This window comes from Mustelus asterias, chromosome 3, assembly GCF_964213995.1.
Source record: "Mustelus asterias chromosome 3, sMusAst1.hap1.1, whole genome shotgun sequence".
Classification (NCBI taxonomy): Eukaryota; Metazoa; Chordata; class Chondrichthyes; order Carcharhiniformes; family Triakidae; genus Mustelus; species Mustelus asterias.
In genome coordinates this window covers 152,146,928-152,174,044 of record NC_135803.1, presented here as the reverse complement: position 1 = coordinate 152,174,044, position 27,117 = coordinate 152,146,928, and the positions used below count along the sequence as shown (strand labels likewise).

Sequence of the window (27,117 nt, the reverse complement as noted above, 5' to 3'; positions counted from 1 at the left end):
CCCCAGGAGATTGTTATGGTGATGGGTCTTCTGTAGCAGTTTTGATACAAGTAAGTGGCTTGCCTGGCCATGACGTCAGGCAGTTAAAAGTCAACCACGTTAGTGTGGGACTGGAGTCACCTATAGGTCCAGATTGGTTAAAGAAGATGGGTCCCCTTCCCTGAAGTGTATGAGTGAACCAGGTGGGGTTTATCACAGTTGGCAGCTTCATGACCACTCTTCCTGACAGTAGTAATTGTGATCGGCCTCAGGGCACGTCTTTTGCTCATTTCTCTATACCTTACCTCTTGCCTCTTCAGTTGCTCCCATTTTTAATTTCAACCTGTCTAACATTGCCATCCTCTTTCTTCCTCTTGGTTGACATCTCTTTCTTTTCCACCAATCACTTCTTTCAGCAATTTCTCATGAGTTCGAATATGGCCAATCGAACCTTGTGGCCTTTTCTTGAAGGCGTTCACTATCGATCTTCCTTCCTCCACGATCCTGAGAGCTTCTTCATTGTTCTGGTCTTCTCTCCAACTAATCCGCTTCATCCTTCCCCAGAACCACATTCCACAATTTTCTAGTCTTCAGATGCCTGTTTTTTTCAAGGTTCACACTTCAGCCGTGTGCAACAAGGAGCTCAGTCTTGAGAATTCTTTTCTTCAGATCGCTACACGTTCTTAAGCCAAGCAATACTTTATGTTTGAAGAATACATTCTTTACCATAGTCATTCTGATGACTTTATGGAAGTAATCATTTTTTGGCCTCTCCAATTAACTCTGGTCACCTCCAGCAGTTTCAACAGTAACACCTGTAGTGTATTTCCAGGTTTTTAAAAGCAGAACTCCAATTCTCAAATTGTCCGGGTGGGATTTGAACTCTCGTTTGCTGGATTACTAGTCCAGCCGTCTGAACACTTACCTTCTCCCCCCGTGGTCCTTCTTCCCCTTTCGCTCCTTTAGGTCCTTCACTTCCTTTCTGTCCGCGCTCCCCCTATAGGGAATAGACATTAACGTTTAACAATATCCCAAACACAACTTTCCCCTCCAAGCCCCGAAAAATATTTGATTTTTTTCTCTGCCAAAGTTTTAGAGTGTTATTCCTTACAAACTCTCCTTTGATTCCTTTGAGTCCGGGAATTCCATGAACAGACACTACTTCACCCTGTACCGGGGGAAACAGAATTCACTTTGTCAGGCTTCTGTAGCATTAACACAGACTGTAGCTGATATGATATGAGGAGCAAGGTTTCAATGAACAGAGAATCATAGAATTCCTACAGTGCACAAGGAGGCCATTCGGCCCATCGAGTCTGCACTGACAACAATCCCACCCAGGTCCTATCCCCGTAATCCCACAAATTTACGCTGTTTGTCTCCATGACATTAAGGGCAATTTAGCATGGCCAATCAACCTAACCCTCACATTTTGGGACTGTGGGAGGAAACCGGAGCACCTGGAGGAAACCCACAGAGACATGGGGAGAATGTGCAAACTCCACACAGACAGGCACCCAAAGCCGGAATTGAATCCAGGTCCCTGGCGTTGTGAGGCAGCAGTGTTAACCACTGTGCCATCGTGCTGCCCATTTAGAATGGCCAATCCACCTAAATTACAGCTTTGGAGTGTGGGAGGAAAACAGAACCCCCTTGAGGAAATCCACACAGACACAGGGAGAATGTACAAACTCCACACAGACAGTGACCCAAGCTGGAGAGTGAGTTTTGGTAAATTGTGACTGGGGGATGGTAGACAATGGTGTTCCTCAAGGGTCAGTGGATACCAAAGAGCAAGCATGATACTGATCGACTGCAACAGGTCATACATGGATGAGCAGAATGTGCAGAAGAGTTACAGATGTAATTGAATACATCGAGGTGTATCGATGGGGGTGGCGATATACGCTGAATGGTGCAGTTCTGAAGATTGAGCAGCAGGGTCAGAGTGATGGGTGTTCATGGGCAAAGGTCTTTGAAGGTGGCAAGGCATATTGAGAGAATAGTTAGGGATGCAAATATACAGGGGTTGCCTGCAAAATGGTCAAGTTCTGGTTCTGGTCACCACTCTTTCGAAAGGATGTGAAGTTCCTTGAGAGGGTGTAGAGGAGATTGACCAGAATGGTTCCAGGGATGAGGGATTTTAGCTGCTGGGGGAGGTTGGAGAAACTGGAGTTGTTCTCCTCCTTGGAGAGCAGGCTGGGTGGAGATTTGATGGAGATGTCCAAGGTTATGATAAGTTCAGGTAAGGTCGACAAGGAAAAGCTGTTCCTATTGGCTGATGATACAAAGAGTGGGAGAGGCAGGTTTAAGGTTTTGGGGGAAAGGGGAAGAACTTTATTTATGCAACAAGTGGCAATGACCTGGGACTCACTGCTTATGGGGATGGTGGAAGCAGACACAATCAAGGCTGTCTAAGGAAAATTGGATGGGCTCCTGAGGGAAATAAACTTGCAAGGCTACAGGAATAAAATGGGTCTGGGGGGGGGGAATGGGACTGATTGTGTTGCTCTACAGAGAACTGGCATGGAATCAATGGGCCGAATAGCCTCCTTCTGTTCCATAATAGTGTCTCTATGACCCAATTCCGATAGAGCAGTCACATATCATGGAATCGGTGCAGTGCAGGAGAAGGCCATTTGGCCCATCGAGCCTGCACCAGCAACAACCTCACCCAGGCCCGTAATTCCACATATTTACCCTGCTAATCTCCCTGACACTAAGGGGCAATTTCGCATGGCCAATCCACCTAATCCATACATCTTTAGACAGCGGGAGGAAATCAGAGCACCCGGAGGAAACCCACGCAGACACAGGGGGAACGTGCAAACTCCACACAGAGAGTGACCCGAGGACCGGAATCGATCCCGGGTACCAGGCACTGTGAGGCAGCAGTGCTAACCACTGTGCCACCTGTAAGGTAAAGCTCTCTCCTATTTGTTCCAACAACGACCTGAATTATTAAGCATTGGATAATATCCCACTTTTAACATAGAGAAATATACCAATGCTTTACATAGGAGAGGTTATCAAGTGAAATTTGAGACTCAGCCACATGGGAGATAGCAGGACAGGTGACTAAAAAGCTCGGGTCAAATAGATAAATTGTAAGTTGCATCTTCTTTTCATTTAAGACTGTTTTGTGAGGGAATATGACACTTTGAAATGTGATTCTCTGGATAGATGTGAGATGCAGGGCCTCTCGGTTCACAAGTAGAGGCCGTTTGCTAACATTTCATGCAATATGCTTGTGTTCAGTGAATCTTCCACCTACCTTCTCTCCTTTCTGCCCAGCTGCTCCAGTAGCACCCTAAAACACAAACACTCATTTAGGTTTTCTTGTCCATGGCTTAAAAAAAATGTATGCCCTCCGCCACATATTTTCTGCAGTGCGCACCATCTACAACACGCATTGTGGCAACCCCACCAAAGCTTCTTTAACGGCACGTTCCAAAGGTGTGAGCGTCACAGACACGGACGAGGGCAGCAGATGCTTGGGGACAGCAGCCCCTGCTGGTTCTCCCCCAAGTCTCACAGCACCCCAACTTGGAGGCTTTTACACTGGCCCACTGCTCCATCACTGCTGGGTCAAAACCAGAAACCCCATATTAGCAGCACAGTGGGAGCACCTTCTATACAGTGGGGTGATAAATGGCAGACTTGCTCCTGTCCTCAGAATGAATTTTAAAAATCCCTGATTTTTACACTGGACAGGAATTGATTAACACTGAGGGAAACAAAGAGTTAAGAAATGTGTCAAATCACCAATAATTCTGACCATGGCTTCAAACCATTCTGATAGTCCTTTTCTTAACAAGCTGTCTACCTGTTTCCATTGACAGGTCCTTCTCCTGTTTATTTCTCTGAGGCTCATTCCATCCTAAACCAGGTCATAGAGTCAGAGGTTTACAGCATGGAAACAGGCCCTTTGGCCCAACTTAAACCCCTAAGCTAATCCCAATTGCCCGCATTTGGCCCATATCCGTCTATACCCATCTTACCCATGTAACTGCCCAAATGCTTTTTAAAAGACTAAATTGTACCCTCTGCTACTGCCTCTGGCAGCTTGTTCCAGACACTCACCACCCTGTGTGTGAAGCAATTGCCCCTCTGGACCTTTGTGCATCTCTCCCCTCTCACCTTAAACCTATGCCCTCTAGTTTTAGACTCCCCTACCTTTGGGAAAAGATGTTGACTATCTAGCTGACCTATACCCCTCATTATTTAATAGACCTCTATACGATCACCTGAAGTCTCCTACGCTCCAGGGAAAAATGTCCCAGTCCATACAGCCTCTCCTTATAACTCAAATCATCAAGTCCCGGTAGCATCCGAGTGAATCTTTTCAGCAGAGGTAACGGAAGGGGTGGGGTAAGTTGCCTGATTTACACTCTTACCTACTGAGTGGGTTAAGTTAGAATGAAGCATCGTGATACAGAGGCATCATTTACCCAGCACTGTGATAAAACAATCACAGGAAAGCAAAGCTCAGAACACAGTCCGATGCCCTGCTCTGCGGCTGGTTCAGCCTGGCACTCGGAGGAATGGCACTCGTCAATGGCCAGACGTAACCCAAAAATCAAACGAGTTCCAACGAAAACAGACAGGAGCGCAGGCTTTCCAATCAGCAAAGCGATGGCAGGATGGGAAGAGAAAGGAAAAGGACAGAAGGACATGCATAGAGGCTGTGACACAAGGGGTGACAGGCAAAGTGATTCGTAGAGGGAAGGAACCCAAGAGCGAAGAGATCAAGGGTGAAATGTGGCGGAAGAAGCACGAGGTGAGAAAGAGCAACAGACAGAGGGGAGAAAGCGGAGAAAGAGATGAAGTTGAGGGGAGGCAGAGACTGGAGGAGAACAAGTGAGAGGAAGAAACCTGAACAGACAGTAGGTGGAATTTCTCCCGTCCCGCCTGCCACGGGAATCGTAGCCGGCGAGGGGAGGACAATGCTAAGGTCCATTGACCTCGGGCAGGATTTTCCAGTCTTGAGGGCAAGCGCGGCTGGAAAATCCCGCCAGGAGTGTGCAGAAAGAGGGAGGTAAAGAGAGAGTTGCAGACAGAGAGCAAGAGTGGGGGTAAGATGTTCATCCAGCACGAAGGATACCCCAGCTGCGCGCAATAAAAGATCTAACTTCACAAAGTAAATCAAAGAAAAAGGTTTAATAAAAAAACTTCATTTCATCAATACTTGGGCCACACTCTGGGCCACAAGCTTATCCTGAAATGCCCATCTACTTTCTATTTATACCAGCCACATCATTTTCATAGAATCTACAGTACAGAAGGAGGCCATTCGGCCCATCGAGTCTGCACCGACAACAATCCCAGCCAGATCCTATCCCCATAACCCCACATATTTACCCTCCTAAGCCCCCTGATATTAAGGGGCAATTTATCATGGTCAATCAACCTAACCCGCACCCGGTTTCCTCCGGGTGCTCCGGTTTCCTCCCACAGTCCAAAGATGTGCAGGTTAGGTTGATTGGCCAGGTTAAAAATTGCCCCTTAGAGTCCTGAGATGTGTAGGTTAGAGGGATTAGCGGGTAAATATGTGGGGGTAGGGCCTGGGTGGGATTGTGGTCAGTGCAGACTCGATGGGCCGAATGGCCTCCTTCTGCACTGTCGGGTTTCTATGATTCTTCTATGATCTTTGGAGTGTGGGAGGAAACCGGAGCACCCAGGGAGCAGATGTGGGGAGAAAGTTCAAACTCCACACAGACAGTGACCCGAGGCCGGAATTGAACCCGGGTCCCTGGCGGTGAGAGGCAGCAGTGCTAACCACTGTGCCACCGTGCCCCCAGAGTTGAAGAGATCTCAGAATGGAATTTTTAAAATAATATTTCCTGTGGACTCAGGGGCCTTCCCCTGGAGCTCCCGCAATCTTTCCAACTTCCTTCCCCCACTCCTCCACAAAACTGACTTGAGGCTTCTGCTTATGTCCCAGCCAACATTTACCATTGTAAATTGCTATGTCAACAATTTTTCTGATTTTCAACTGTCACGGTGTAATTGCAGCCCCTGGTCACCAGGTGGTGCCATGGAGTCTTTTTTTAAACAGTGCTGTCTAAATCCCTTCCCCTCTGCCATTGTATCGAGTTTAAAAACAACTTACAGAATAGCTCTCTTAAACACACTTACTTTGAGTCCAGTTTCTCCCCGACTACTGGGAACGCCCTGATAAGATAATGGAATGCAGTTTAAAATAAAAGTTTAGGGAGGAAATGCAAAATTTTGTGAAGAAGATCATGAAAGTTGAGTAGTTACGGGTAGTCCTCGTTCTCCTGTCAAGCCGGGTCTTCCATCTTCACCCTATGGAGTCAACAATGATATTGGTGAATAAAACTTATCTTCGGTCAAGCATCCAGCAAAAAAAAGGAAGATTTCCTTTAATATAGCTTCTTCTACAACCTCAGGAAGTCCCATAGCACTTAACAGCCAATAAGGGAGTGTTGAAGCCATTGTTGTAATGTGGGAAACTTGGCAACCAATTTGTGCACAGCAAGCTCCCATAAAACAGCAAAGTGATAATGACTGGATAACCTGGTTATCTGATATCATAGATTCCCTACAGTACAGTGCAGAAGTGGTCATTCGGCCCATTGTGTCTGACAACAGTATCTTACCCAGGCCCTTTCCCTCCCTATCCCTGTAACCTCACACATTTACACGGCTAATCCACCTAACCTATACATCTTGGGACACTAAGGGGCAATTTAGCATGGCCAATCCACCTAAACTACACATCTTTGGACTGTGGGAGGAAACCGGAGCACCCGGAGGAAACCCACACAGACACAGGGAGAATGTGCAGACTCCACACAGGGAGAATGTGCAGACTCCACACAGTCACCCAAGGCTGGAATTGAACCCGGGTCCCTGGCACTATGAGGCAGCAGTGTTAACCACTGTGCCACCGTGCCACACTTCAATTGGGGGATAACTTATTGGCACAAGACATTACGGATAGGTTCCCTGCTCATATTCAAAACAGTGACCGGAAGATCATTAACATCCACCTCTGAGATCAAACATAATTTAATCTTTCCCCTGAAAGACAGCACCCCCAACAGTGCAACACTCCCTCAGTACTGCACCAGGGTGCCAGCTAAGATTTTTTATTCAACTTTCTGGAGTGGGACTTGAGCCCACAATTTTCTGATGCAGAATCAAGAGTCACTGAGCTAACTAGCTTCAGGTCTGATCAAGTTTCTAGGTGCCCAGGTCATCAACAACCTGTCCTGCTCCCTCCACGCTGATGCTAAGAAAGCCCACCAATGCTGTTACTTTCTCAGAAGGCTAAGGAAATTTGGCATGTCCGCTACGACTCTCACTAACTTTTACAGATGCACCATGGAAAACGTTCTTTCTGGTTGTATCACAGCTTGGTATGGCTCCTGCTCTGTCCAAGACCGCAAGGAACTACAAAAGGTCATGAATGTAGCCCAATCCATCACAGAAACCAGCCTCCCATCCATTGACTCTGTCTACACTTCCTGCTGCCTCGGCAAAGCAGCCAGCATAATTAGGGACCCCACATACCCCGGACATTCTCTCTTCCACCTTCTTCCGTTGGGAGAAAGATACAAAAGTCTGAAGTCACGTACCCATCAACTCAAGAACAGCTTCTGCCCTGTTGAATGGACCTACCTCGCATTAAATTGATCTTTCTCTACACTTTTCATTCTGCACTCAGAAGGGCAAATGTAAGAATACCAAAACTTCAAAAAAATCATAACAATTTGCACTACAGGGGAAAAAGGTTGTTGATTAGTCGACAAAGTATCCGATTGGACGAAATGTTGTCATGGAAAAGCAACAGGGAACTCTCGGCTCTCAAGAGTCAAGTTCTTGGCTAATTCAAAAAAGGTGCAAAGCTTGATCACATTCCTTTTGTTTGCAAAGAATGGGTCTTTCTGTATGAATCATAGAATCCCGACAGTGCAGAAGGAGGCCATTTGGCCCACCGAGTCTGCACCGACCACAATCTCACCCAGGCCCTATCCCCGTAGCCCCACATATTTACCCTGTTAAACCCTAACAGTTCAGAAGGAGGCCATTTGGCCCATCGAGTCTGCACCGACCACAATCTCACCCAGGCCCTATCCCGTAGCCCCACATATTTACCCTGTTAAACCCTAACACTAGGGTCACTTCAGCATGGCCAATCAACCTAAACCGTACATCTTTGGACTATGGGAGGAAACCGGAGCATCTGGAGGGAACCCACGCAGACACGGGGAGAATGTGCAGACTCTGCACTGACAGTAACCCGAGGCTGGGAGTCGAACCCGGGTCCCTGGCGCTGTGAGGCAGCATTGTTAACCACTGTGCCACCACGCCGCCCCATCTCGCTTCTAGCAAGAGTAAAATGGCTTCATACCCTGGGTCCTGGATCTCCTCTTTCTCCTCTCGGCCCTGGCACCCCTGCCCCAGTTTCACCCTGAATGGAAATTGAAACAAAAAGCACGAATAATAGATTAGTCGGAGATCAATAATGAAAGGGTCCTGAAGTCAGAGGAAGGACTGAAACCTGGTTCCTACCTTGACACCTTGTAAGCCAGCTGCTCCTGGCACACCCTGAATAAAACATTCACATTCCGAGTTAATCAGAGCTCAATTTTAATTCCATCCCATAACTCCCCTCCTTTCAAATATTTATTTATCTTAAATATCATGGATCTAGACACCTCTTATCCTTTACGCTGCTGGGGCCACAGTGAGGTCCTTTTGTCCTCTGACCTCCAGCTCTATGACCCAGAAGGCATTCTTAAGATCATGTTTACCGGGACCTTTTCAAAGAATGCCCAGCAGAGGGAGATTGGCATCTTCCCTGAGCTAATAGTAATTTTGCCTTAATCATAGAATCACTGTAGTGCAGAATGTGGCCATTCGACCCATCAAATCTGCACTGACTCTCCAACAGATCACCTTACCCAGGCCCACTTCCCCTGCCCCACACTAGCCCACATAGTTACCCCACTAATCCCCCTAATCTACATATCTTGGGACACTAAGGGGCAATTTACCATGGCCAATCCACCTAACCTGCACATCTTTGGACACTAAGGGACAATTTAGTATAGCCAATCCATGTACCCTACACATCTTTGGACACTAAGGGGCAATTTACCATGGCCAATCCACCTAACCTGCACATCTTTGGACACGAAGGAACAATTTAGCATAGCCAATCCACGTACCCTACACATCTTTGGACACTGAGGGACAATTTAGCATGGCCAATCTACCTACCCTATACATCTTTGGACACTAAGGGACAATTTAACATGGCCAATCCACCTACCCCGCCCATCTTTGGAGTGTGGGAGGAAACTGGAGCACCCGGAGGAAACCCACACAGACACGGGGAGAATGTGCAGACTCCACACAGACAGTGACCCACGGCTGGAATTGAACCTGGGTCCCTGACATTGTGAGGCAGCAGCGCTAACCACCGTGCTGCCCCAATATCTACCATTTGCCATGAGTTTTAGAGCCTTGCGGATTGCACGATCCGGGACATTCCAAAGTGCTCAATTAAAGCCAATGAAGTACGTTCTTGGTGGCAGACAAATTGCACACAGCAAGGTCCCGCAAACATGACCAGACCACCCCATTTTAATGATGCTGCCGGCTGAAGGATAACTACACTCAAGATGAACATTTCCTGCACGAGTGGCATGTGTTCTCTCGCATCCGCCTAAGAGAGCAGGTGGGACCTTTGTTTAATGTCTCACCAGAAAGATCGCACCTCCGACAGTGCAGGCCTCCCCCAGCCCCGGATGCGGAGCTCGTGGCCTAGGTTTTGCATCCAATTTTCTGGAGTGGAGTTCGAGCGCACAACGTTCAGTTTCAGAGGCGAAAGTGAGACTAACTTCCCACTGCCAACATAAACACATGACACTGAAGGTAATTGTTAACTAACCTGCAATCCTGGAAGGCCAGGGGGGCCTGGTGGACCAGTGGCACCATCTCTCCCTGGGAACCCAGGCGAACCCTTAAATAACAAGAAATCATTAAAAGAATAGTCTTATAATTGGGCATTGACAAGAATAACTGCAGGACAAAAATATATTTTAAAAAATGTTACGACAATATTGTGCCTTTAAGGAACGTATTTGGGCCATGATTTTGTGCAGGATCTGTCTGAGCTGTTTGTTTTATTAACACCAGTGCTGCTGGGTCTGTATCTGGCAGTCCTGTATTGTTACTGCAGCAACATAATTGCTCCTAATTGCTCGAATGTTGGTTTTGATCTAAACTAATGCTGTTCTGTGATTTTAGTGTTCCCTTGGGGCTTTGCAAAGTAGGACTTGATTAGGTTGAGTGACAGGAAAATCAGGCCACTGGGTGAAGCTGGACTTACACAGCAACATCAAGCTTAGTTGCTGCTTTGAGTTGTAAGAGAGCAGTGCCTCTCTTTTTCTCTCTGGAGTTGGAGACTGGAATCTGCCAGTAAATAAGTTTCTTTCTCTGAGATTCTGCTGTTTGGTGGTGGATCTTTCTCTGTAAATGGTTGTGAGAGAGTCAGAAGACAGCTGTCTGTCTGGATCTCTTCAAAAAGCAGGAAAGCTAACATCCATGTGAGAATTTGTTTTTGGTGCTAACTGGGTTTTGAAGAAGGGATTTATACCTATGGGGATATTGCTTAAATTGGAACTATAGAGATTGCTGGACCATGTCACGTTTACATATTTCATAGAACATAGAACAGTACAGCAGAGTACAGGCCCTTCGGCCCTCGATGTTGTGCCGAGCTTTGTCCAAAACCAAGATCAAGCTATCCCACTCCCTATCATTCTGGTGTGCCCCATGTGCCTATCCAATAACCGCTTGAAAGTTCCTAAAGTGTCCGACTCCACTATCACAGCAGGCAGTCCATTCCACACCCCAACCACTCTCTGAGTAAAGAACCTACCTCGGACATCCCTCCTATATCTCCCACCATGAACCTTATAGTTATGCCCCCTAGTAACAGCTACATCCACCCGAGGAAATAGTCTCTGAACATCCACTCTATCTATCCCCCTCATCATCTTATAAACCTCTATTAAGTCGCCTCTCATCTTCCTCCGCTCTAAAGAGAAAAGCCCTAGCTCCCTCAACATTTCCTCATAAGACCTACCCTCCAAACCAGGCAGCATCCTGGTAAATCTCCTTTGCACTCTTTCCAATGCTTCCACGTCCTTCTTATAGTGAGGTGACCAGAACTGCACACAATATTCCAAATGTGGTCTCACCAAGGTCCTGTACAGTTGCAGCATAACCCCTCTTAACGGCTCTTAAACTCAAACCCCCTGTTAATAAACGCTAACACACTATAGGCCTTCTTCATGGCTCTATCCACTTGAGTGGCAACCTTCAGAGATCTGTGGATATGAACCCCAAGATCTCTCTGTTCCTCCACATTCCTCAGAACCCTGCCGTTGACCCTGTAATCCGCATTCAAATTTGTCCTACCAAAATGAATCACCTTGCACTTATCAGGGTTAAACTCCATCTGCCATTTTTCAGCCCAGCTCTGCATCCTATCAATGTCTCTTTGCAGCCTACAACAGCCCTCCAACAATCTTGGTGTCATCAGCAAATTTACTGACCCACCCTTCAGCCCCCTCCTCCAAGTCATTGATAAAAATCACAAATAGGGTAAAAGTTATGCTAATTTTTTTGACATATTCTAACTGTGTTCTTAAATAAAGTTTGTTTTGATAAAAGCTTCCTAGTGGGTCACTTGAATCATACCTGGAATGAACACCTTATGCTCACCATAATGCCAAAATCATAAAAAGTTAGAATCTAATCTAACTGCAGAATATACCTTGGAGTTTCTGATCTGGTCCCGAACAATGTCGAATAAAATTATTGACGCAGCCACCTGTGTTAATCAGGTCGCTCCCTCCACTCACATTGTCAGTACCTTTAAGACTTGATTAGCTGTAAAGACTCAACTGGTTTAACAGTCTGTGGAATACACTGTCAGGATTTACATCTGGACGCTAACTATTAAGACATGAAACCAGAGAGAATTAATTGTGGCCATTTCACGACTGGCTTTATATCAGAGTTTGCTATTTCCATCTCATCTGTGCAGTCTTCACACAAAAGGGGGCAACGTTCTTTGTTCCATAGAATCATAGAATCTTTATGGTGCAGAAGAGGCCATTCAGCCCAATTCATAGAATCATAGAAACCCTACAGTGCAGAAACAGGCCATTCGGCCCATCGAGTCTCCACCGACCACAATCCCACCCAGGTCCTACCCCCACATCCCTACACATATTACCCGCTAATCCCTCTAACCTACGCATTTCAGGACACTAAGGGGCAATTTAGCATGGCCAATCAACCTAATCCGCACATCTTTAGACTGTGGGAGGAAACCGGAGCACCCGGAGGAAACCCACGCAGACACGAGGAGAATGTGCTGCACCGACTTTCTGACAGAGTATTTTACCCCAGCCCTCTTCCCCCTCCCTATCCCCATAACACTGCACACTCACTATGGCCAATCCACCCAACACACGCATCATTGGAAACGTAAGGCCAATTTAGCATAGCCAAACCTGCACATCTTTTGGACTGTGGGAGGAAACCGGAGCACTGGAGGAAACCCATGTAGACACGGGGAGAATGTGCAAACTCCACACGGTCACCCAAGCCGCGAATTGAACCCGGGTCTCTGGAGCTGTGAGGCAGCAGTGCTAACCACTGTGCCACCGTGTCGCCCTGTAAAGAACAGCTGTAAATCTCAGCAGCAGATCTGTGCCTTTACCTCATGCTGCAGTGAGATAACAGTCTTCTTTACACTCAGTGGCTTTTTGTAAAAACCAGCACACATCTTCCTACAACACCAAAAATCACAAAGATGTGACTTTTTTTATTTGTTCACGGGATGTGGGCATCGCTGGCAAGGCCAGAATTTGTTGCCCATCCTTAATTACCCTTGAACGGAACGGCATCCCGATCTGTTTCAGTGTCAACCACATTGCTGCTGGATTGGAATCATAGAAACTTAAAGAATAGAAGCAGGAGGAGGCCATTCGGCCCTTCAATTCTGCTGCGTCATTCATTATGATCATGACCGATCATCTAACTCAACAGCCCAATCTCACCTTCCCCCCATATCCTTTGACCACCTTTCGCCCCAAGTGCGATATCCAATTGCTTCTTGAAAACATTCAATGTTTTGGCCTCAGTTACTTTCTGTGGTAACGAATTCCACAGGCTGTATGAAGAAATTTCTCCTCGTCTCTATCCTAAAAGGTTTACCCGGTATCCTCAGATGCCATGACCCCTGGTTCTGGACAACCCCACCACCAGGAACATCCTTCTTGCATCTACCATGTCTAGTCCTGTTAGAATTTTATAGGTTTCTGTGAGATTCCCCCCTCATTCTTCTGAACTCCAGCATATACAATCCTAACCAACTCAATCTCTCCTCATATGTCAGTCCTGCCACCCCAGGAATCAGTCTGGTAAACCTTTTATGCACTCTCTCGAGAGCAAGAATCATACACAGGCCAGACAAATACAGCTTAATGGGACCAAGTGGGTTTTAAACGACAAGTGATGACAGTTGCCAAGGTCACCATTACAGAAAATTAAATTTAAATTCCACCAGCTGCTACTGTCTCCCATTTCGATGCAAACACACCACCGTGGTGGGTTGGATCTCAAACAATGATGATGCGGAGTACAGGAAAGATAGAGAATTTGGTGAACTGGTGCGATGACAATAATCTCTCCCTCAATGTCAGTAAAACGAAGGAGATTGTCATCGACTTCAGGAAATGTAGTGGAGGACATACCCCTGTCTACATCAACAGTGATGAAGTGGAAATAATCGAGAGATTCAAGTTTTTAGGTGTCCAGATCACCAACAACCTGTCCTGGTCCCCCCCATGCCGACACTATAATTAAGAAAACCCACCAACTCCTCTACTTTCTCAGGAGGCTCAGGAAATTTGGCATGTCCGCTATGACGTTCACCGATATTTACAAATGCCCCATAGAAAGCGTCCTTTCTGGTTGTATCACAGCTTGGTATGGCTCCTGCTCTGACCAAGACCGCAAGAAACTACAATGGGTTGTGAACGAAGTCCAGTCCATCACGCAAACCAACCTCCCATCCATTGACTCTGTCTACACTTCCCGCTGCCTTGGAAAAGCAGCCAGCATAATCAAGGACCCCACGTGCCCCGGACATTCTCTCTTCCACCTTCTTCCGTACAGAAAAAGATAGAAAAGTCTGAGGTCACGTACCAACCAACTCAAGAACAGCTTCTTCCCTGCTGTCATCAGACTTTTGAATGGACCTACCATATATTAAGTTGATCTTTCTCTACACCCTAGCTATGATTGTAACACTACATTCTGCACCCTCTCTTTCCTTCTCCCCTATGTACTCTATGAATGGTATGCTTTGTCTGTATAGCGCGCAAGAAACAATACTTTTCACTGTAGCCCAATACGTGTGACAATAATAAATCAAATCAAATCAAAGTTGTAAATGCTGTTGTGAGTCTGGCTGCTGCTTTACCCTCTCTGCTGCTGGTCCCTTTGGACCTGGTAGTCCAACTTCACCTCTTAGGCCCGGCTGTCCCGCGATGCCGTTGGGCCCCTGCTGTCCTGGAGGGCCAGGTGGTCCGGGGAAACCAGGGTCACCCTGAAAATAATAACAAAAAAATCTTGTTATTCCCTTTGATATAAGGAGATCCAACAATGTCACGTCAATCACCTGTGGTCAGGGTTACTCACTCTCCCTCTCTCCTTAATTGGGTTAAGCTCTGGTTTGGACTGAATTACCAGGCTGTGGGGTGGAGTGGGGAATGGGGGGGGAGGAGGGGGGGTGAGGGGGAGGGAGCAGGGGTGAGGAGAGGAGGTGGGGTAGGTGTCAGCAGTCTTGGGGTTTTTGGAGGGAGCGATTGGGAGAAAGTGATGGCCTCAGAGCTGCCTGTTACACAAACATTTTCTCAGCTGTAGAGATTGGATTCTACTATTCCACTGTTGGGACCAACTCGGTCACATTACAAATGACAGAATCCCTACAGTGCAGAAGAGGCCATTCGGCCCATTGAGTCTGCACTGACTCTCTGATAGAGAATCTTACCCAGGCTCTCTCCCCATAACCTCATGCATTTACCATGGCTAATCCATCTAACCTACACATCTCGGGAGACAACGAGGCAATTTACCATGGTCAATCCACCTAACCTGCATATCTTTGGACTGTGGGAGGAAACCGGAGCACCCAGAGGAAACCCATGCAGACACGGGGAGAACGTGCAAACCCCACACAGACAGTCACCCAAGCCGGGAATCGAACCTGGGACTCTGGTGCTGCGAGGCAGCAGTGAAAACCACTGTGTCACACTTGGTTAATGAAATATTTGCTTTAAGAATGTCTTCACCGATCTCTTCACCGCCCTATGGCAGAGTGTAGTGACTTGACCCAGCAGCCAGTGCTCTGAGAATGGGCTGTTTTGGAGACACAGCAATAGCCCCTGTTTCTCTCAGTTGAGTGTAAGCACTATGAGCTGTAATAGGCCACTCTGGTGGTGACAGCTACCCTCTTCGATGGGGGAGGGAGTGGCAAGTTGCATTCTGCTTCTGTCTATGCTTCCCCCACCACATATCTCTGATCCAACAGGAACGTGCCTGGACTGGAGGTGAGGGGAAGCAGAAATTAAATCATAGAATCCCTACAGGCCATTCGGCCCATCGAGTCTGCATCAACAATAATCCCACCCAGGCCCGATTCCTGCAACCCCACATATTTACCCTGCTAATGCCCTTGATTCTAAGCGGCTATTTAGCATGGCGTGCTGCCCTTAGGTTGGGTGCTTAGGGGGAAAACAACCTCCCAAGAATACATCGGAACTGTCCATGATAAATGGTGCTGGAAATGCTCCTTCTTTCAGACAGTGTTTCGATGTTTAGGGAGCAGGGGAAATTGCCAACAAAATTCCCAGAAATGATGCTTCAAACACACACTCATAAGGAAAATTTTGCCCCTGGGCAAGGCGATTTTCACAGTAACTTCATTGCAGTGTTAATGTAAGCCTACTTGTGACACTAATAAATAAACTTTTACTTTAAACTTCTGGTATTATAGATTGTATTCCCCATTGCATAAATCAGCAATGAGGTGAAGTGTTAGCTTTAAAACTTTGAACATTCATATCTTTGGTTGCTCCAGTTTCCTCCCACACTCCAAAGATGTGCGGGTTAGGTGGAGTGGCCATGCTAAATTGCCCCTGAGTATCAGGGGGTCTAGCTAGGGTAGATGCATGGGGTTATGGGCATAGGGCCTGGGTGGGATTGTGGTCAGTGCAGACTCAATGGGCCGAATGGCCTCCTTCTGCACTGTAAGGATTCTATAGTTCGATGATTACTTGACAGAGTTGTTTGTCATAACTTTATTTCCACAATTGCTGTAACTTAAATTTTTTCATACCAGCATCTGCAGTTAGTAACTGCTTTTAGCTGCGGTTTCACTGTGATTATTGCTTTATTTGAAGTGAGCATCCTTAATCTTGCAGAACAAAGTGAATTAAATATTTGGCCATAGTTGGAATCACAACCTAATTTCCACAAATCAGTTCAAATGGGAGCGGGAGGTGGTTGTGATTTCATCACAGCTTCTGAAACCAAGCCAACCTCAAACCTCCGAAGGTGGATTATTAGCTTCCTTAGTGCAGGACGCTGCAGCATGCAATTACAACCTAGCCTGCTTGGCAAGAAAATGAGGAGATTGGACGAGTTATTCATTGTGCATCCTGTTCAATTTTAATTCTGGTTGAAGCCAAGTCGGTCGAGATGTCAGATGGGTAGCCTATCCCATCCGGTCTTTATACCACCTCCCAGTGGGGTTCAGTTTAAATTCCTTCCTTCTCCACCAATGAAATCAAGGTAGTAACTGGCATTTACGCTGCTCCAGAGGTTCATGACTTCGGGATATCTGAAAGTGCTGAAAAGCCAATGAAACACTTTTGAAGTCCTGTCATTGCTAAAAGTGCAGGGAGCCGAGCTGTCGATGTGTACACGGCAAGTTCTCACTAACAGTAATGTGATGGTGTTCAGATAGTCTGCTTTCTTTCCAGTAATGTGGATTGAAGGATAAATGTATTTCTTTTTAAAGTTTATTTATTCGTGTCCCAAGTAGACTTACATTAACACTGCAATGAAGTTACTGTGAAAATCCCCGAGCCACCACACTCCAGCGCCTATTCGGGTACACTGAGGGAGAATTTAGCCTGGCCAATGCGCCTAACCAGCACGTCTTTTGGACTATGGGAGGAAACCGGAGCACCCGGAAGAAACCCACGCAGACACGGGGAGAATGTGCAGACTCCGCACAGACAGTGACCCAAGCCGGGAATCGAACCCAGGTCCCTGGCACTGTGAAGCACAGTGCTAACCACTACGCCACTGTGTTGTGGAAAATGGTTATTAGCCAAACAAGGCCTTCAGTTTGGCCTACAGTGAGGCCAGCGCTTATGCACTCAGGGTAAGTGACTAAATCGAAAACCTTGTTCAATAAACACTGCATTCCAGGCTAGGACACAGGATGAGTTACCATGACAATTACTAAATAGCAAGATATGGGGACATATTATGCTAATGAAGGATTGGCAGGAGACTTATCTATTGGATAAGAAAGGGCAAAAGGCTATGCTATGATTGGTGGATATGTATGCAAATGAAGGGTGAGAAAGTTGCTCATTTCTCATTTGCTGGAATTAACTATAACTATTGCATGTTCTGTATGAATCAGCAGAACACTCTGCAATGCCGGGCGCTGCATTGTGTTCTCACTTGTGCACACGTTATTAAAGCTTGGAATTTGAGTAGTCTGGGTTTAAATGTTGTCTGTACCCAAGTCGATTGCAGTTTAAGTGTTGTCTGTGCCCAAAGTCTACGACAGATTCATTCCCCACCCTTTACAACAGTGGAATCCATTCCTTTCTTCAATCCTTTTTTTCTTCCTACAGTTTACAAGAAAAAGACGAACTTGGCATCAAGCAATTGGATTTTTTATTTATCTCTTCCCTTTGCCAAACTTGCTGCTTTCCTGCCTGGCTCTTCATCTAACTTCCTTGCTTTCAATTAAAATTGTCAACACATTGTCAATAAAACCATTGCCGGAGAAAAAACATTTCCCACAAACCACTTTGCCCAATTTGAGCTAATTGTTTGCACTTCTTAATTGCAACATGGTCATCAACTTGTAACACGCCAAGTATTGACTTACAGGTCACGTTGTATCTGTGTGAGGTTTGCGTGCTCACGAACTAAATACTCTGAATCAGATTCTGTCGCCATAGTTTTTCTTATTTCGAAGTCCGATTTTATCACGAGTTGCCAGGTTATGGTTTGTGGAGGGGAACATGAGAAACTGGCTGAGGGGGTTTGAACGCAGAGGTATCAGAGAAAATCCATGACAATTATTAAACTCAACAATCACCTTAAGTCCTGGAGGACCAAGCCGACCTTGTGGACCCGGCGATCCGACACCCGCATGACCCTATGTTGAAGAAAATTGGAAGAGAAATTAAGAAATGTTAGGATCGAGCAACATTTTGAGTCGGTGATTGGTCACGTTTTCAGCCACCAAGCTAATTGAAAGAGAATGTTATGGTACATGGTTCCCCCAGCGGCTCACTTGGTGCTGAACCAGTCCTATATAGACAATCTCAGCTTCTCAGCGGTGGCCTGTGCCGATTTTGTCAGCTCTCATTCAGGGCGTCCCTTAGCCGGGAAGGGAGCTGGCAAATCAGCCAACATTCCTGCTTCCCAATTGCTTATTACCCAGCAACTTCTGACCAATGTTGACACTAGGGATGGTGCTGGCCTCGTGGTATTATCACTCGACTATTAATCCAGAAACTCGACTAATGTTCTGGGGACCCGGGTTCGAATCTCACCACGGCAGATGGTGGAATTTGAATTCAACAAAAGAAATCTGGAATTAAAATTTACTGATGACCGTGAAACCACTGTTGGAAAAACCCATCTGGTTCACTAATGTCCTTTAGGGAAGGAAATCTGCCATCCTTACCTGGTCTGGCCTACATGTGACTCCAGAGCCACAGCAATGTGGTTGATTCTCAACTGCCCTCGGGCAACTAGGGACGGGCAATAAATGCTGGCCAGCCATGTCCCGCAAATGAATTAAAAGAAACCGTGTTAGGATAAAGAGCCCAGTTGGGGGTTGAAGGACATTACAAAGATAAGGAGTAATTTGAAAACAAGGTGTCAGCAAATATTCCTGTAACTGGCAAAATGTTTAATTGAGAGATGTTTGTTATTGTTAAGTCATGATAATCCGATCAATCAGCTTCTCATTATAAACCTAACTTTTCCACAGAGTACAAAAGACATGTCATCCACACTGTACCTTTCATGATCTCAGGTTTTTACAAGGTACATTACAGCCAGTGTATTGCCTTTGAAGGGAAGTCACTGGTGTAAGGTAGAAAATGCGGCAGTCAATTTGTGCACAGCAAGCTCCCACAAACAGGACTTTTATTTTCTTTATTCATTCTTGGGGGTGCGGGCACCTCTGGCTGTTGCCCATCCCTGATTGCCCTCAAACCCGCTGGGTCATTTCAGAGGGCAGTTAAGAGTCAGCCACATTGTTGTGGGTCTGGAGGTCAGACCAGGTAAGGACAGCAGGTTTCCTTCCCTAAAAGGAGATGAGTGAACCAGATGGGTTTTTAAAACAATCGATGACGGTTTCACAGTTGCCATTACTGAGACTAGTGTTATATTCCACTTCTCAAGCTACCCTCGTGGGATTTGAACCCATTTTCCCAGGGCATTATCCTGGGCCTCTGCATTACCAGCTCAGTAATATTACCACCGCGCCCCCCCCCCCCCCCCACCCCCCTTCCCACCACATGTTATAATTTACAGTTAAGCTGTTATTAATTAAACTGATTGAGCCAGGAAACCAGGAGAGAGTTACTTTGCTCTCTTTGACGGTGATAAAATTATAAAAATACAACAATCGCTCACCTTATCTCCTTTGACTCCGGGCAACCCTTTAAGACCCTACATTAAAGAAAAATAATGAAACATATTAAAAGGTAGGAAACTTTAACAATGGTTCTGCCTGCAGTACGCAATAGGTTTCAGAAATTCATGTCTACGTTTTGACCTATAAATAGCAAAGGCAGTTTGACACGTGGGTCACCGTCTGCTCAGTGAGGTACTCTGGATATAACCATATAACAACTGTCAAAATGAAAGTGGAATAAAGACATACACCTAACTGCTTTGTTGCATCAACATGTTGATGTGAAGAAGGAACATTATTTCTGTAGTTTGTAGTCAGTTGTTTTTCAGCTCTCTGACCTGTCCCAACACAACTCCACCTCTCCCCCACTTGGCCATGTGTCGCTGGCTGTTCAGTCGCTCCCATTAACACATGATCTCACCTTTTGCCACTATTAGCACTCTTCCTCCCTGATGGCATCATTAACCTCCCGTTGTCTATATATCCATGGCAAACTTGTCTATAATTCCTTTGCCCCGACATATACCTGGTCTTCAATTCTGCCCACCTCCTTCACCCCCTTTCCAACTTTATAGTTCTGTACGTTTCCACCTTCCTTCCGTTCTGTAGAAGGATCATTTCGATCCATAGAATTATAGAAACATAGAATCCCTACAGTGCAGAAGGAGACCATTCGGCCCATTGAGTCTGCAACTGGCCACAATCCCATCGAGGCCCTGGTGGTGCCCCCGACACTAAGGGTCAATTTAGCATGGCCAATCCACCTAACCTGTACATCTTTGGACTGTGGGAGGAAACCCACACAGACACGGGGAGAATGTGCAAACGCCACACAGACAGTGACCCGAGGCTGGAATTGAGCCCGGATCCCTGGCACTGTGAGGCAGCAGTGCCAACCACTGTGCCACCATGCCGCATCTGAAATATTGGTTGGGGTTTTACGACCGCACTCACCCCAAAACCAGAAAACCCTCCCAACGGACCTGTGCATGGTCCGTTCCCTGCCCCTACGATGTCTGTGGTGGGCGGGATGGGGGAATCCCCCCCATCATCACTGTTTCTCTCCACAGTGACTGCCGGTTCTCCTGAGTTTATCCAGCATTTTCTCTGTTTGTTAGAGTCACATTACCTCCTGTTTCAGGGAGGGGCAAAACCAGGTGTAGGTGTACTTTCTAAAACATTAGGATGACGGAATTCTGTTGTAAAGAAATTTGCAAAAGTGAAGGTACTGTATGATTCTGTAACCTGTTTACCAAATGAAAGGACTTGCATTTATATAGCACCTTTCACATCCTCGGGGCCTTCCAAAGCACTTTACAGCCAATTGGTTAGTTTTGAGGTCTAGTCATTGTTATAATGTGGAAAACATATGGGCAGCACAGTGGCACAGTGGAGAGTACTGCTGCCTCACAACGCCAGGGACCCGGGTTCGAAACCCAACTTGGGTCACTCTGTGTGTGGAGTTTGCACGTCCTTCCCGTGTCTGCGTGGGTTTCCTCCAGGTGCTCCAGTTTCCTCCCACAGTCCAAAGATGTGTGGGTTAGGTTGATGCTAAATTTCCCCTTCGTGTCAGGGGGATTAGCAGGGTAAATGCATGGGGTTATGGGGATAGGGCCTGGGTGGGATTGTGGTTGGTGCAGACTCGATGGGCTGAATGGCCTCCTCCTGCACTGTAGGGATTCAATGTCTATGACACAGCAGCACACTTGCACAAATGACAATGAGTTAAATGACCAGGTAATGTGTGTAATGATGTTGGTTGAGAGATTCATGTTGACTGGGACGTCAGAGGGAACGGTTCTTTGATTAACAGCCCGAGATTGTTTAAAACCAGCTGGCGGGGCAGATGGTGGCCCATCACCTGAGGGACAGTAAATCCAAAATTACAGAAGCCCCTCAGTATAGGCGCTCTTTGGGATCATGTGATCAAGTCTCTGGAGCAAGACGTGAGGCCACAATCTTCTGCTACCAAATAAGTTCAAGCTGTTAACAGAACCCTACAGCCTGAGTCAGCGCGATTTTAATGGTCTCTCTTAAAGTTTATTTATTAGTGTCACAGTAGGCTTACATTAACACTGCAAGGAAGTTACTGTGAAAAACAAAGTGCTCTTGATTTTTCCACTATGGAGCTGAGTGGCCAGAAATGTTTGCCCAAAATTGGCCGTATGGGTTTTTTGACGTGCAAAGTGCTGACATGCTCATTCCCAATTAATGCCAATGCATCACACATTCGTGGTCTAAGGAGATGCGGTAAATCCTTTAGCACTGAGATGCGGAGAAATTTCTTCACCCAGAGAGCGGTGAATCTGTGGAATTCACTACCACAGAAGTTGCTGTGAAAATCCACACTCCGGCCCCTGTTCGAGTACACTCAGGGAGAATTTAGCACGGCCAATGCATCTAACCCGCACGTCTTTCAGACCATGGGAGGAAACCGGAGCACCTGGAGGAAACCCACGCAGACATGGGGAGAATGTGCAAACTCCACACAGACAGTGACCCAAGCCGGAAATTGAACCCGGGTCCCTGGCGCTGTGGGGTGGCAATGCTAACCACTGTGCCACTTGTTCCATGCCTTACCACAGACTAGCTCAACCACCTACGAGCTCCAGGATATAAAGACTTTTGTCAATAATTGGTCCCCTTCCTTATCAATAAAATGATTATTTCCTGCTCTTCAGGCTGGCTGCTTATCTTCCGTTGACGTCAATTCTGATGGAGGCCTGAAAGATGATAAACGTATTGATCACTTACATCCTGTCCTGGCTCTCCAGGTTCACCCAGATCACCCTGGAAAGAGACAAAACCAGTTTGAATACTCAGCACAGAAAGAGAGTAAAGTAAATGCGATTCACCCTTGAACTGAAGAGAGAGCGGAATGGGAGGAGACAGGGGCGCAGTGACACATTGCACCTCATCCGCTTCTCTTCCCCATGGCATTTCGGCAGAAAGGAATTGGGACACTGAGCAGGATGTAAGGTGGGGATGGAAGTTACGGTGGGGAGTGAGTGGAAGGAGGGATAAAAGCAAATTCCTGCGGATGCTGGAATCTGAAACCAAAGGACAAAACGCTGGAAAATTTGGACCTTTGGGTAATCTGGACTCGAAACACCAGCTGTTTTCTCTCCTTACAGATGCTGCCAGACTGGCTGAGATTTTCCAGCATTTTCTCTTTTGGAATGAAAGGAGGGGGTGTGTTCAAAAGGACTGGGGGGGTGGTCTACTGGAGTGGGGGTAATGCGGCACAGAGGATCGCCCACCCATTGTAGTAATCACCCAGTTCCTGTCCCTTGCACAATGTATGCAAAACAGAAGTGCAATTAGCAGGCCATTCGGCCCATTATTTGTTGGGAATGCCGTACCCTGATGGAAAGGACGCTGAACCATCCCTTAAACCAATCTTTCCGTTTGGTGCACTGCAGGATTGACAGACATTGAGGGCTGGGGTGCGGGAAAGGTGGAAGTTTAAAACCTCAATAGGAGCTTGGTAGGCCTGGGTAAGATGCTCATTTGGAGAGTCGGTGCAGACTCGATGGGCTGAATGGCCTCCTTCTGGACTGTAGGGATTCTATGGATTCATAAAATCATAGAATCCCTAGAGTGCAAAAGGAGGTCATTTGGCCCATCGAGTCTGCACTGACCACAATCCCACCCAGGCCCTATCCCCATAACCCCACATATTTAACCTGCTAATCCCCCGACACTAAGGGCAATTTAGCGTGGCCAATCAACCTAACCTGCACATCTTTGGACTGTGGGAGGAAACCGGAGCACCCGGAGGAAACCCACGCAGACACGGTGAGAATGTGCAGACTCCGCACAGACAGTGATCCGGAAGTGAACCCGGAACCCTGTCGTGGTGAGGCAGCAGAGCTAACCACTGTGCCACCATGCCACCCCATGACGGAAACTCTGAGGTGGCCATTTTAACCAGAATTGATGGTGTCGAAGGGTGTACCTGCAGTACACAATGCTTAGTCATGTTTCCCATTGACGTCAACAGAAAGGCAAATGGAAGGTCAGTCAAGAAATTAGCGGTGAATCCAATATTTTACACAATTAGTCTGAGTCAAACATACCTCCTAACTGTGAGCTGGAACAAAAGATGCTCTTGATTTTCCATTTATGAAGCTGAGTGGCCAAAAATGTTCGCCCAAAATTGGCCAAATGGGTTTTATGATGTGCAAAGTGCTGACATCCTCATCTCCCAATCTGTGCCAATGCATCACACATTCATAGTCTAAAGAGATGCGGTAAACCTTTCAGGACTGAGAGGAGGGGAACTTCTTCACCCAGAGAGCGGTGAATCTGTGGAATTCACTCCCACAGAAAACAGGTGAGGCCAAAACATTGCATGCTTTCAAGAAGCAGTTAGATATAGGACTTGGGGACGAAGGGATCAAAGGATATGAGGGGTGGAATAGAACTATTGAGTTGGATGATCAAACATGATGAGTAGCAGAACAGGCTCGAAGGGCCGAATGGCCTCCTACTGCTCCTATTTTCTATATTTCTAAGTTTCCTACCTTGTCTCCTTTCACACCTGCTGCACCTTTGTCTCCTGTCATACCCTGAGAAGAAAACAAATAAAAATTGTCATCCTCCTTAACCTCCCAATCACTTTTCTGATGCATTTATACCTCGGCCGCAAAGGGAGTACAGTGTCCTTACATCACATACAGGCTAAGAAACCGTGGTGTAAATCCGGAGATAGAATACAAGCTATCTGAAGTATCATCAAATTCTACCGCCATTCAATTAACTAAGCAGCCAAGTTCCGAACCTGAAGACTTTTTTAAATGTTCTGCGTAAAATGATTTAGCAGCAGTTTGAGTGTAAAATAGATGTTACTGAAAGGAGAGACTTGTTGCCAAATTATTTTTGTCTTGCGCTCATCAGGGCTAATGATCTAAGATGACGTGGAGCGCAGCGATTTCTTGCGAGCTGTCCCCAGCATGCGCTCTAATTCTACCATTTACTCTCTGAAATAGCTCAGTTGGGAGAGCGTTAGACTGAAGATCCAAAGGTCCCTGGTTCAATAAGGGGAGTCTAAAACTAGAGGGCATAGGTTTAAGGTGAGAGGGGAGAGGTACAAAAGGGTCCAGAGGGGCTATTTTTTCACACAGAGGGTGGTGAGTGTCTGGAACAAGCTGCCAGAGGTAGTAGTAGAGGCGGGTACAATTTGGTCTTTTAAAAAGCATTTAGACAGTTACATGGGGAAGATGGGTATAGAGGGATATGGGCCAAACGCGGACAATTGGGACTAGCTTAGGGGTTTAAAAAAAGGGGCGGCATGGACAAGTTGGGCCGAAGGGCCTGGTTCCATGCTGTAAACCTCAATGACTCTGGTTCTATGCTTCTAAAACTCTATTCTAACTCTTTTAGACACTCTAAAATGTTCGATTTCAATCTCTTATACCCTACCTATGACTGTAATGCTCCATTCTGCACCCTCTCCTTTCCTTCTCCCCCATGTACACTATGAACGGTATGCTTTGTCTGTATAGCACGCAAGAAACAATACATTTCACTGTATCCAACATACGACAATAATAAATCAAATCAAACGCAAGAATATGAAATTGAAATTGTTTGAAATTTGGCATTCTTTCACTTGCCCTGGTGAGTGCAAGGTGAAAAGCTCCATCAACATGGGCGGGATTTTCTGGCCTCGCTCGTCCCTAACCCGGAAAATCCCACCTGAGGTCAACAGAGGGGTCCAACCCTTGCCCGCTCCAATTCCGGTGGCGGGTAAAATTCACCCCCATGTCTCACTTTTCAACAATACTGAAGTTCACTTCTGCCAAAGTAACTGTGAAACAAATACTTGAAGAAGAAAAATAATTGCATGAATCTGAGGAAAGAATGGGACTAACTGGACTGAAATTCCCTGGAAGAGTGTCAACTGGGATGGGCAACTTCTGTGCCGCACTACTCTACGAATCTATGAAAACCAGCCCCAAAAAAATCTTTAATTCTTTTTCTTTCCATTCGTTCATGGGATGTGGGGCTGGGCCAGCATTTATTACCCTGAGTGGATTGCTAGGCCATTTAAGAGTCAACCACATTGCTGTGGCTCTGGAGTCACATGTAGGCCAGACTGGGTAATGACGGTAGATTTCCTTCCCTAAAGGGACATTGGTGAACCAGATGGATTTCTACGACGATCAGACTTTTTATGAATTCAAATTTCACCATCTGCCACGTTGAGATTTGAACCGGGGTCCCAGAGATTTATCTTAGGTCTACTAAATTACCAGTCCCGTGACAATACCACTACACTGCCACCATCTCAACATTATTATCAGGAATTATGAACACTACTAAAATGAATAAACTCCAAGATGAACTGAAGGAACTTCACAGTTTAAGCACATACAGTAATTGAATGGGCAGCTTTACGATTTTTCATTGTGAAGATCAAATAACAAAGTAAGTTACAGCACAGGAACAGGCCCTTCGGCCCTCCAAGCCTGCACCGACCATGCTGCCCGTCCGAACGAAAACCCCCTACCCTTCTGGGGACCATATACCTCCATTCCAATCCTATTCATGCATTTGTCAAGATGCCCCTTAAAAGTCACTATCGTATCTGCTTCCACTACCTCCCCCGGCAGCGAGTTCCAGGCACCCGCCACCCTCTGTGTAAAAAACTTGCCTCGTACATCTCCTTTAAACTTTGCTCCTCGCATCTTAAACCTATGTCCCTTTGTAATTGACTCTTCCACCCCGGGAAAAAGCTTCTGACTACCCACTCTGTCCATGCTCCTCATCATCTTGTAGACTTCTATCACGTCGCCCCTCAATCTCTGTCGTTCTAGTGAGAACAAACTAAGTTTCTCCAACCTCTCCTCATAGCTAAGACCATCCATGCCAGGCAATATCCTGGTAAATCTTTTCTGATATTTCCTTGTAGCACTGAGATCTCTGCAGATATAAATATGCAGCACAGATGGTTCCACAACCCATCGTACTCCCAGTAAACACTGCAGTTACTCTTCCACATATCCCCTGATCCATCCCCTTCGTTAATCCTAATCCTGGTCTATAAATTGGCAGCCCACTCAAGATCTTGTATACGGGTGTTTGTATGGCAATTTCTCCAGCGATTAAACCTA

At 46.4% G+C, this 27,117-nt stretch overlaps 1 protein-coding gene across 1 annotated transcript in view; it reads right to left on the bottom strand.

Moving 5' to 3' along the window:
* The window catches only part of LOC144491893 (uncharacterized), a 181,783-nt gene that overhangs the window by 34,243 nt on the left and 120,423 nt on the right, over positions 1-27,117 (bottom strand). Inside the window, exons 53-65 of the mRNA XM_078210184.1 lie at positions 24,526-24,570; positions 22,754-22,789; positions 19,999-20,034; positions 18,446-18,505; positions 14,519-14,644; positions 9,905-9,976; positions 8,521-8,556; positions 8,360-8,419; positions 6,244-6,288; positions 6,118-6,153; positions 3,254-3,289; positions 1,091-1,147; positions 905-976 (exon numbers count right to left, since the gene is read on the bottom strand). Coding sequence (XP_078066310.1) covers positions 905-976; positions 1,091-1,147; positions 3,254-3,289; positions 6,118-6,153; positions 6,244-6,288; positions 8,360-8,419; positions 8,521-8,556; positions 9,905-9,976; positions 14,519-14,644; positions 18,446-18,505; positions 19,999-20,034; positions 22,754-22,789; positions 24,526-24,570 — 717 coding nt within the window. The remainder of the gene's footprint in view (positions 1-904; positions 977-1,090; positions 1,148-3,253; positions 3,290-6,117; positions 6,154-6,243; positions 6,289-8,359; positions 8,420-8,520; positions 8,557-9,904; positions 9,977-14,518; positions 14,645-18,445; positions 18,506-19,998; positions 20,035-22,753; positions 22,790-24,525; positions 24,571-27,117) is intronic.